This window comes from Bombina bombina, chromosome 5 (genome assembly GCF_027579735.1).
Source record: "Bombina bombina isolate aBomBom1 chromosome 5, aBomBom1.pri, whole genome shotgun sequence".
In the NCBI taxonomy this organism is placed as follows: domain Eukaryota; kingdom Metazoa; phylum Chordata; class Amphibia; order Anura; family Bombinatoridae; genus Bombina; species Bombina bombina.
The window spans coordinates 955,867,853-955,880,637 of record NC_069503.1 but is presented as its reverse complement, the minus strand read 5'-3'; the positions used below and the strand labels follow the sequence as shown (position 1 = coordinate 955,880,637).

Genomic DNA, 12,785 nt, shown 5'->3' with positions numbered 1-12,785 from the left:
AAACTCTAAATCTCTGCCTTTACAGAGTTTCCAACGTTTCAGGCCCAGGCCCAAGTTGGGGCCGAAACTTTGGAAACTCTAACTTAATAAAAGGATCATGTTTTCATCTGCATATGAGCTGAGTTTTGATTGAAGAATATGGCCCCTATTTATGAAAGTCTGGACCTGACAGTGCGGATCAGGTCCGCCAGACCTTGCTGAATACGGCGAGCAATACGCTCGCCGTATTCAGCATTGCACCGGCAGCTCACAAGAGCTGCTGGTGCAACACCACCCACTGCAGACTCGCGGCCAATGGGCCGCCAACAGTGGGGTGTCAATCAACCCGATCGTACTCTATCGGGTTGATTTCTGGCGATGTCTGTCCGCCTGCTCAGAGCAGGCTGACAGGGTATGGAGCAGCAGTCTTTGTGATCGCTGCTTCATAACTGCTGTTTCTGGCGAGCCTGCAGGCTCGCCAGAAACACAAGACATCAAGTTCCATACGGAGCTTGATGAATATGCCCCCAAGTGTGTGTGTTTCATTGTTAAAGGGACAGTCAACACCAGAATGTTTGTTGTTTTAAAAGATAGATAACCCCTTAATTACCCATTCCCCAGTTTTGCATAACTAACACAGTTATAATAATACACATTTTATCTCTGTAATTACCTTGTATCTAAGCCTCTGCAGACTGCCCCCTTATTTCAGTTCTTTTGACAGACTTGCATTCTAGCCATTTAGTGCTCACTCCTCGGTAAATTTGTGTGCATAAGCTCAAAGTTATCTTATGAAACACATGAACTAACGCACTCTAGTGGTGAAAACTGTCAAAATGCATTTAGATTAGAGGCAGCCTTCAAGGTCTAAGAAATTAGCATATGAACCTTCTAGGTTTAGCTTTTAACTAAGAATACCTAGAGAACAAAGCAAAATCGGTGATAAAAAAGTAAATTGGAAAGTTATTTAAAATTTTATGCCCTATTTGAATCATGAAAGTTTTTTTGGGACTTGACTGTCTTTTTAATGAATACATTTATGGATAATTTTGAGTTTTATATTCCTTTAATTCTCTCGTATTAAAGAGAGATTCCTAAACTGTTTTCTAAATACTTTAACAAACTAGATACCCCTAGTGAAAAAACACATCAAATTCTTTGAAATAATTTAAACCACATATTATTAAAATGGCATATTAACGGCTAGATTTGGAGTTTGGCGGTAAAAGGGCTGTTAACGCTCCGCGGGTTTTTTTCTGGCCGCACCATAAATTTAACTCTGGTATCGAGAGTTCAAACAAATGCTGCGTTAGGCTCCAAAAAAGGAGCGTAGAGCATTTTTACCGCAAATACAACTCTCGATACCAGAGTTGCTTACGGACGCGGCCGGCCTCAAAAACGTGCTCGTGCACGATTCCCCCATAGGAAACAATGGGGCTGTTTGAGCTGAAAAAAAACCTAACACCTGCAAAAAAGCAGCGTTCAGCTCCTAACGCAGCCCCATTGATTCCTATGGGGAAACACTTCCTACGTCTGCACCTAACACTCTAACATGAACCCCGAGTCTAAACACCCCTAACCTTACACTTATTAACCCCTAATCTGCCGCCCCCGCTATCGCTGACCCCTGCATTACACTTTTAACCCCTAATCTGCCGCTCCGTAAACCGCCGCCACCTACGTTATCCCTATGTACCCCTAATCTGCTGCCCTAACATCGCCGACCCCTATGTTATATTTATTAACCCCTAATCTGCTCCCCACAACGTCGCCTCCACCTGCCTACACTTATTAACCCCTAATCTGCCGACCGGACCGCACCGCTATTATAATAAAGTTATTAACCCCTAATCCGCCTCACTAACCCTATCATAAATAGTATTAACCCCTAATCTGCCCTCCCTAACATCGCCGACACCTACCTTCAATTATTAACCCCTAATCTGCCGACCGGAGCTCACCGCTATTCTAATAAATGTATTAACCCCTAAAGCTAAGTCTAACCCTAACACTACCACCCCCCTAAGTTAAATATAATTTTTATCTAACGAAATAAATTAACTCTTATTAAATAAATGATTCCTATTTAAAGCTAAATACTTACCTGTAAAATAAATCCTAATATAGCTACAATATAAATTATAATTATATTATAGCTATTTTAGGATTAATATTTATTTTACAGGTAACTTTGTAATTATTTTAACCAGGTACAATAGCTATTAAATAGTTAAGAACTATTTAATAGTTACCTAGTTAAAATAATTACAAATTTACCTGTAAAATAAATCCTAACCTAAGATATAATTAAACCTAACACTACCCTATCAATAAAATAATTAAATAAACTACCTACAATTACCTACAATTAACCTAACACTACACTATCAATAAATTAATTAAACACAATTGCTACAAATAAATACAATTAAATAAACTATCTAAAGTACAAAAAATAAAAAAGAACTAAGTTACAGAAAATAAAAAAATATTTACAAACATAAGAAAAATATTACAACAATTTTAAACTAATTACACCTACTCTAAGCCCCCTAATAAAATAACAAAGACCCCCAAAATAAAAAATTCCCTACCCTATTCTAAATTTACAAAGTTACAAGCTCTTTTACCTTACCAGCCCTGAACAGGGCCCTTTGCGGGGCATGCCCCAAGAAGTTCAGCTCTTTTGCCTGTAAAAGAAAACATACAATACCCCCCCCCCAACATTACAACCCACCACCCACATACCCCTAATCTAACCCAAACCCCCCTTAAATAAACCTAACACTAAGCCCCTGATGATCTTCCTACCTTGTCTTCACCATGCCAGGTTCACCGATCCGTCCTGGCTCCAAGATCTTCATCCAACCCAAGCGGGGGCTAGACATCCACTGAAGAAGTCCAGAAGAGGGTCCAAAGTCTTCCTCCTATCCGGCAAGAAGAGGACATCCGGACCGGCAAACATCTTCTCCAAGCGGCATCTTCTATGTTCTTCCATCCGATGACGACCGGCTCCATCTTGAAGACCTCCAGCGCGGATCCATCCTCTTCTTCCGACGACTAGACGACGAATGACGGTTCCTTTAAGGGACGTCATCCAAGATGGCGTCCCTCGAATTCCGATTGGCTGATAGGATTCTATCAGCCAATCGGAATTAAGGTAGGAATTTTCTGATTGGCTGATGGAATCAGCCAATCAGAATCAAGTTCAATCCGATTGGCTGATCCAATCAGCCAATCAGATTGAGTTCGCATTCTATTGGCTGTTCCGATCAGCCAATACAATGCGAGCTCAATCTGATTGGCTGATTGGATCAGCCAATCGGATTGAACTTGATTCTGATTGGCTGATTCCATCAGCCAATCAGAAAATTCCTACCTTAATTCCGATTGGCTGATAGAATCCTATCAGCCAATCGGAATTCGAGGGACGCCATCTTGGATGACGTCCCTTAAAGGAACCGTCATTCGTCGTCTAGTCGTCGGAAGAAGAGGATGGATCCGCGCTGGAGGTCTTCAAGATGGAGCCGGTCGTCATCGGATGGAAGAACATAGAAGATGCCGCTTGGAGAAGATGTTTGCCGGTCCGGATGTCCTCTTCTTGCCGGATAGGAGGAAGACTTTGGACCCTCTTCTGGACTTCTTCAGTGGATGTCTAGCCCCCGCTTGGGTTGGATGAAGATCTTGGAGCCAGGACGGATCGGTGAACCTGGCATGGTGAAGACAAGGTAGGAAGATCATCAGGGGCTTAGTGTTAGGTTTATTTAAGGGGGGTTTGGGTTAGATTAGGGGTATGTGGGTGGTGGGTTGTAATGTTGGGGGGGGGGGTATTGTATGTTTTCTTTTACAGGCAAAAGAGCTGAACTTCTTGGGGCATGCCCCGCAAAGGGCCCTGTTCAGGGCTGGTAAGGTAAAAGAGCTTGTAACTTTGTAAATTTAGAATAGGGTAGGGAATTTTTTATTTTGGGGGTCTTTGTTATTTTATTAGGGGGCTTAGAGTAGGTGTAATTAGTTTAAAATTGTTGTAATATTTTTCTTATGTTTGTAAATATTTTTTTATTTTCTGTAACTTAGTTCTTTTTTATTTTTTGTACTTTAGATAGTTTATTTAATTGTATTTATTTGTAGCAATTGTGTTTAATTAATTTATTGATAGTGTAGTGTTAGGTTAATTGTAGGTAATTGTAGGTAGTTTATTTAATTATTTTATTGATAGGGTAGTGTTAGGTTTAATTATATCTTAGGTTAGGATTTATTTTACAGGTAAATTTGTAATTATTTTAACTAGGTAACTATTAAATAGTTCTTAACTATTTAATAGCTATTGTACCTGGTTAAAATAAATACAAAGTTACCTGTAAAATAAATATTAATCCTAAAATAGCTATAATATAATTATAATTTATATTGTAGCTATATTAGGATTTATTTTACAGGTAAGTATTTAGCTTTAAATAGGAATCATTTATTTAATAAGAGTTAATTTATTTCGTTAGATAAAAATTATATTTAACTTAGGGGGGTGTTAGTGTTAGGGTTAGACTTAGCTTTAGGGGTTAATACATTTATTAGAATAGCGGTGAGCTCCGGTCGGCAGATTAGGGGTTAATAATTGAAGGTAGGTGTCGGCGATGTTAGGGAGGGCAGATTAGGGGTTAATACTATTTATGATAGGGTTAGTGAGGCGGATTAGGGGTTAATAACTTTATTATAGTAGCGCTCAGGTCCGGTCGGCAGATTAGGGGTTAATAAGTGTAGGTAGGTGTCGGCGACGTTGTGGGGGGCAGATTAGGGGTTAATAAATATAACATAGGGGTCGGCGATGTTAGGGGCAGAAGATTAGGGGTACATAGGGATAACGTAGGTGGCGGCGATTTGCGGTCGGAAGATTAGGGGTTAATTATTTTAAGTAGCTTGCGGCGACGTTGTGGGGGGCAAGTTAGGGGTTAAGAAATATAATATAGGGGTCGGCGGGGTTAGGGGCAGCAGATTAGGGGTACATAAGTATAACGTAGGTGGCGGTCGGCAGATTAGGGGTTAAAAATTTTAATCGAGTGGCGGCGATGTGGGGGGACCTCGGTTTAGGGGTACATAGGTAGTTTATGGGTGTTAGTGTAGTTTAGGGTACAGTAGTTAAGAGCTTTATGAACCGGCGTTAGCCAGAAAGCTCTTAACTCCTGCTTTTTTCAAGCGGCTGGAATCTTGTCGTTAGAGCTCTAACGCTCACTGCAGAAACGACTCTAAATACCAGCGTTAGAAAGATCCCATTGAAAAGATAGGCTACGCAAATGGCGTAGGGGGATCTGCGGTATGGAAAAGTCGCGGCTGTAAAGTGAGCGTTAGACCCTTTAATCACTGACTCCAAATACCAGCGGGCGGCCAAAACCAGCGTTAGGAGCCTCTAACGCTGGTTTTGACGGCTACCGCCGAACTCTAAATCTAGGCCTCAAGGTTTTACAGGAATTAACATAGAAAGAATACAGTCAAGTATCTCGAGAGGGGAGACTATAGTTAAATATAGTTATTTTAGAGACTCACACCTAAACATATTGCATCAAACTTACTTGACACCAGCAGTTTTATCTAAATGGAGTAAAAAAGTGGTTGACAAATTTATTAAATGCTATGGTGCAAAGGCAGAAATACGGCATTATTTCTGGGATTGCCCACATATTATTCAATTTGGGATAAAATAAGTTATTTGACGTCCAAAATTATTAAAATCGAGATTAAAATTGAACTGGAGCATGTATTTTTCTTACTCCCAAAAAATACAAAACACAAAGAGGGGTTATATATTGCTATGACTATAATAATAGCCAGATATTTGCTCTTAAAAAATTGGATTTAAAAAAGAAACCCTCATTAGTAGAATTTAAAAGAGAATTATTTAACAAAATGACCCTCGAACATTGTGCCACTGATCATAGTAAAGAGATAGAAACATTCTTTTAAAAATGGGGTATCTTTATTAAATCATACTTTACTGAAATACAGAAAAAACTGACTTACCCATTCCATTCCTCGGAGTACTTAATGAATGCGATTCCCTCTTGCTTATTGATAGTATAATTCCCCCTATTATTTGTGCCTTCTCTTATGTGTTTTTTTGTTGTTGAGATTGTTAGGACCCATCTAACTATCAGAGTAGGGGTGGGTTGAGAGGAATATGGCTACCCGCCCCTTTTTTTCTCCTTCTCTCCGTCATTTTTTCATCTGTTCTATATACCATTCAAATTCCCAACAAGGAATGAGGTTTAAACACAGAAAGACCGTCTGAAATGCAAAATGTAATTATTAGGAAGCCCATTGTTGTTTTTTCTTTTTGTTTTCCTTTGGTGCTATCTAAGATTGTTGCTTGTGTTTTTTCTTTATTGTTTTCCTTTGGTGCTATCTAACTTTGTATGTATAATACTTGGCATGTACAAATCTATGACTGACTAATGATTGTTGTATTCTTTGTTGGAATCATATAAATAAATACAAAAATTATTTGAAATAACAAAACAAACAAGCAATGGCCTTTTGTCCATGAGACATATTTTGTTTCTACTAGTCATCGGTTCAGTTCATGACTATTTATTTATTGTTGAGTAAATCCAATTTGTCTTTACCGCCAGCTTTGTCAAACAATAATTTATCAATCCATGGCGGGCCCCCTGTTCACGCACAGCCAATCACACGCAGGCAGTAGCTGTCAATTTCCCTGGTCTCTTCCAATTTAAATTCCTAACCTAAGAGGTGGAGAACAGGGTGGAGAAGCAGCAGTCTGATAACCACTGCTTGATAAATTGTGACTGTAAGTTCGCTTGTGCGAAGTGCAGTCATTGTGGAGAAAAGGGTTTGATAAATCTAGCCCTAAACCTTGTTTATATTCCCACAGGAGCGCCAGCTCAGAGAGGAGGAAAACATGAGCAGGACAAAATGGATTTCTGAACTAACAGTAGGGAAGGAAAGGGAGAGACAGCTGGAGCAGATATTGCCTCATCTGAAGAGACTTGTACAGGATGAAAAGCAGAAAGTGATATCTGCACAGGAGCAGGTTGGTGCTACTGCTGGGAACGTCAGGGCACTAATGATAGTTTTTAGCAGTGTACTGTATCACATCTCATTGATTAGAAGTATTTATCGACCAAGGATCCATGCTTGAAATCCATATTTGAGAGCACTGACTCATATTCCATAACCCATCTGTGTTGAGGGACCCTCTAAAGCAAGTTTGTTGAAAGCTGTTTAGATGGGCCACAAACAGGAAACAATTGCATCATGTTTACAGACTCGGGCTGAGTTACTCCAGTGCAGAAAGACTTTAAATCCTTTCTCTGTTTGTAGTCTTTGAGTTTGGAGAACTCTGTTCAGACCAAGCTGTTCAGACCAAGCAGTGGTGGCAAGTGCGGGTTTAACTGCCATCAAACTCAAAATTGCAATTCCCCCAAAAACCATTTAATTATTTGTAGTGAAACCAGTGTACGTTCATTATTTATTTTGGTTTCTTTTACAGTAATTGTTCTTTCATGATTTAGACAGAGCTTACAATTTTAAACAATGTTCCAATTAACTTTCTCTTGGTATCCTTTTTCGAAGGAGCATCAATGCACTACTGGGAGTTAGCTGAATACACAGGGTGAGCCACTGACAAGAGGTATTTATGTGCAGTCACCAATCAGCAGGTAGCTCCCAGTAGTGCATTGATGCTCCTGAACCTACCTAGGTATGCTTTTCATTAGAAGACACCAAAGGAACAAAGCAAATTATATAATAGAAGTAAAGTGTAAAGTCGTTTACAATTGCATGATCTATATAAATGGGTTTAGTTTTCACTTTACTGTCCTTTTAACTGTAAAAATGATGTTTCTTTTACTGCCCCGCTAGAGACTTGAGTGTATCCTGCAGACTTCAGAGATGCTAACAGTAGCAGTGTGATCAGTGTAGGAGCTCATTTTAATCTGCCTCTAATTGGTCACAACAAAAGAGATAAGATAAACTTACTTGAGGGGTATGTTCCTTGACTGCAAAACATTGGAAATGTCTCTAACAAAAGCTCAGTCTTACATACTACATGTATTCTGTATACATTTATTTTGCAATGTAGTGTGCCTTTATATAGAAAAAACTATTTACACTGAACATAATTCCTTTGTAAAGTAAAAGTTCTTTGTTGTTTTTTTAACTGCTTTTTCATGTAAAATAAAAAAAATCAGTGCATCTACCCAAGAGATAAAGGCTGTATATGAATGTTTGTATGAATAGATGCTGCATGTACAGCAAGGAAGGAAGTCGGTGGAGATGAATGGACAAGCTATGCGGGGCCAGCTGACAGATTTAGAGAAGAGGCTCTCAAGGGTTCAACTTGAAAACTCACAGCTGCGTATAGCGAAGACCCACTTGGTTGAACACATATCACAGCTGCATAAAGAGGTATTGTAATGCATTTTTAAAGGGGTAATAAATGCTAAAAATTCTGTCAGAAAAATAAATTAGCACTTTTTAAAATATAGTAAAATATTTTTGTATAAAAAGGTTATGTTAAAGATGCTTATTTTGAAGCTATTAGGAAGTGCATTGCTGTGCGCATTTTGGGCACGATCCGATATACGGCGTAGTTTTGGGTGCAAGCGAGGGAACCCGCGCTGCCCGTAGTTTAATCTCGCACATCGGGGTATCCAATATACCCCGCCGGCAGTTGCTAAGTCGGACAAACTAGCGATGTCCAGAAATAAGCGTAACTACAAATTTCTGGAGTCGCCAGTGACTTACGGCACTTTAGAAATTGCCTGCACCTACAAAAACTTACTAAAGTATTAAATCTCCCGTAACTGTCTAACACGCCTCCCAAACATCATCCCGACACGTATACCCCTATATCCGCAATCCCCCCCTCTCACTCCTAATAATAAATGTATTAACCCCTAAACCGCCGCTCCCGGACCCCACCGCCACCTACATAATATGTATTAACCCCTAAACCGCCGCTCCCGGACCCCGCCACCACCTACATTAAATATATTAACCCCTCATCTGACCCCCCTACACCGCCGCCACCTACATTAAATGTATTACCCTCTAATCTGACCCCCCTACACCGCCGCCACATACATTAAATATATTAACCCCTAATCTGACTTCCCTACACCGCCGCCACCTACATTAAATGTATTACACTCTAATCTGACCCCCCTACACCACCGCCACCTATATTAAATATATTAACCCCTAATCTGACCCCCCTACACCGCCGCCACCTACATTAAATATATTACCCCCTAAACCTAAGTCTAACCCTAACACCCCCTAACTTAATTATTATTTAAATAAATCTAAATAATATTAATATTATTAACTAAAGTATTTCTATTTAAAACTAAATACTTACCTATAAAATAAACCTTAAAATAGATACAATATAATTAATAATTACATTGTAGCTATTTTAGGATTTATATTTATTTTACAGGTAATTTTGTATTTATTTTAACTAGGTACAATAGCTATTAAATAGTTAATAACTATTTAATAGCTACCTAGTTAAAATAATTACAATAAATCCTAACCTAAGTTACAAATACACCTAACACTACACTATCAATAAATTAATTAAATAAATTAACTACAATTATCTAATATAAAATACAATTAAATAAACTAAACTATATTACAAAAACAAACAAACACTAAATTACAAAAAATAAAAAAATATTACAAGAAGTTTAATCTAATTACACCTAATCTAAGCCCCCTAATAAAATAAAAAAGCCCCCCAAAATAATAAAATTTCCCTACCCTAAACAAAATTACAAATAGCCCTTAAAAGGGCCTTTTGCGGGGCATTGCCACAAAGTAGCCAGCTCTTTTACCAGCCTTTAAAAGGGCTTTTTGCGGGGCATTGCCCCAAAGTAATCAGCTCTTTTACCTGTAAAAAAAAAAAAGCAATACAATACCCCCCCAACATTACAACCCACCACCCACACACCCCTACTCTAAAACCCACCCGATCCCCCCTTAAATAAACCTAACACTATCCCATTGAAGATCACCCTACCTTGAGCCGTCTTCACCCAACCGGGCCGAAGTCTTCATCCGATGCGGGCACAAGTGGTCCTCCAGCCGGGCAGAAGTCTTCATCCGATCGGGGCAGAAGAGGTCCTCCATCCAGCAGAAGTCTTCATCCAAGCAGCATCTTCTATCTTCATCCTTGCGGCGATGAGCGGCTCCATCTTGAAGACCTCCGGCGCGGAACATCCTCCTCGGCCGACGACTCCCCGACGAATGACGGTTCCTTTAAATGACGTCATCCAAGATGGCATCCCTCGAATTCAGATTGGCTGATAGGAGTCTATCAGCCAATCGGAATTAAGGTAGGAAAAATCAGCCAATAGAATGCAACGTCAATTATTTAATTAATTTATTGATAGTGTAGTGTTAGGTGTATTTGTAACTTAGGTTAGGATTTATTTTACAGGTAATTTTGTAATTATTTTAACTAGGTAGCTATTAAATAGTTATTAACTATTTAATAGCTATTATTAATTATATTGTAGCTATTTTAGGGTTTATTTTATAGGTAAGTATTTAGTTTTAAATAGGAATACTTGGGGGGGCGGAGCTGGCCGCAGCTAAGATGGCTGCTTAACTCCATAGCTCCGGTAGCCAGCTCCAACAAATTGCCCTATAAAGTTATAATTTTCTAGCTATGCACATCTACCTATGAAAAGCTGATGGATACTAGCTCGGAGAGGCTAAGGGCTGACTTTCTAACCGCGGGCTGCAATTTCAGCTGAGAGACTGACAGTTTGCTCTCAGCCCGCGCCACACGCTACAAATCCTGAGACGCTGCTGCGCAGCAGACAACGAAAGGCCCCAACTGTGTCAGGAGACAGGTGCCTACCCTTACCGGAATCAGAAGACCCCAGGTAAATAGATAAGGCAGCGGGGAACTCTCCCTTACTCCCCCCGCGAGAGCTATTCAGTCCGTGAGCTGCCGGACCCAGTCGTCCTCCCGCAACAGGCCGCCATCTTGCCAGCATCACACGCAGTCAGTGCCTGCGTGTGAAAGGGACATTAGAAAGTTCTATGCCAGAACATTTAACTCAGCAAACACACAACAAGCGGGTGGCAGGGAGTGGAGGGCAGACATAAAAAAGCTAAGAAGATTACAGTAACGGAGCCTTGTCTGACCTGCAACAAAGCGCAGGAGAGTATATCAGACATATATATGCTATCAAGCCAACTAAAGGTTATAGTCCCTTTATTACATTGCATCACGCAGTCATCAAGGAGAGCTTTACGGTTCACATAAATCCTAGACTGAACTTTTAGTACTGAAATCCACACTGAGAGGCAGCCCTGCCCTAAAAAGTGATCATACATCTAACTTTTATTTTTTGCTTCTGTGAAGGGTCAATCCGGGACTGATATCTCTGCCCCTCCTTTGCAAAGGGATTAATAAGGGTGTTTACTGTATGCTTGCTGAGCTCCCTACAAAGTCTCTATCATGAACCCCAAACGTTCAGCAAAGCTCAACAAGCCACAGAAAATGAATAGTCAAAGGGATAGTGTGGTGGATCAGTTTTTCTCCCCTACGGGAACTAAAACAACAGTAAACTCTGAAACGACCAGATCACCTATAAAAAGGGTGCAGGCACCACAGAAAACGGTGGAGACCCCTGAGGAAAGCACCTCCGTGCCAAATAAGATCCTCTCCACATTGGCGTCTAAGCAGGACATTGCAGACATAATCCGCATATGTATACGCGAAGAAATAGCGGAAATGAAGCAGGACCTGCACTCTGTGGGCAACAGAGTGGAAGCATTGGAGGAATTTACAGACCACCTACAGGGAGAAATTAATACGACTCAGGATGCAACAAAACACCAGGCTGAATTGCTCTCTGATCTACATGATAAGATAGAAGACCTGGAGAATCGCAGCCGCAGGAAAAATCTTAGAATAAGAGGTATTCCTGAATCAGTGCTTCCGAAAGATTTCCCGACTTATTTTCCAGCCCTCTTTGCTCACCTGAAGAACACATCACCGTCTACAGACATCCCCTGGGTCAGAGCCCACAGAGCCCTGAGGCCCAAACCTCCCGACACAGCACCCCCAAGGGATGTCATCATGAAATTCAAGGACTTCAGGGAAAAGGAGGAGCTTTTGAACCTCTCCCGAAAGAACCAGCCGATCAAGTTTAGAGGTGTTGTTTTACAATTTTTTCAGGATTTATCACAAAGGACATTACAGAGAAGAAGGGATCTGGCTCCATTGACCTCACTCCTACGACAAAAGAGGATCCTATACAGATGGGGCTTCCCCTTCCACCTGTACGTCCTGCATGGAAACAGGAAATTAAACTGTAAATCTCTGGAAGATGCCAGGGATTTCTGCTCAGCTTTAGAGATTGAGGTACCTAATGAAATATCCACGGAGGACTCTCAAGAACCCCCAAAGAAAAGACCAGCTGGGACAGATCGAGGAGGCTGGAAAAAGGTTGCCCCTAAACAAAAAGCTCGCCCAACAGTCAGGTCTCCAAGTTCCTCTCCCTGATACTCCTTCCGGTGCCCTAGTCTGGGAATCTGGACCGAATGCTGGGTCTTGTGGCCTATGGTCAGAGACCTGGTGAAGTTTGCCTAATAATAGCACCGGTGGTGTTATCCCTGATTGACTTTCGGAGTTCTGCTCTGCTGGATGCCGATAAGTATCCTCTTGTTTGTCTCTTCTACTCTTGTAGCTATATCTACTAAAATCCTTTTTCCGAGTGGATCAGTTTAGCTTGAATCCCAAGCATAATGTTATAGATTAAGTTTGTTTA

General features: G+C 40.5%; 1 protein-coding gene across 1 annotated transcript in view; it reads left to right on the top strand.

The window, feature by feature from the left end:
• The window catches only part of LOC128661676 (myosin-9-like), a 187,411-nt gene that overhangs the window by 86,427 nt on the left and 88,199 nt on the right, over positions 1-12,785 (top strand). The window contains exons 4-5 of the mRNA XM_053715903.1: positions 6,863-7,021; positions 8,230-8,397. Of these exons, the coding sequence (XP_053571878.1) occupies positions 6,863-7,021; positions 8,230-8,397 (327 nt within the window). The remainder of the gene's footprint in view (positions 1-6,862; positions 7,022-8,229; positions 8,398-12,785) is intronic.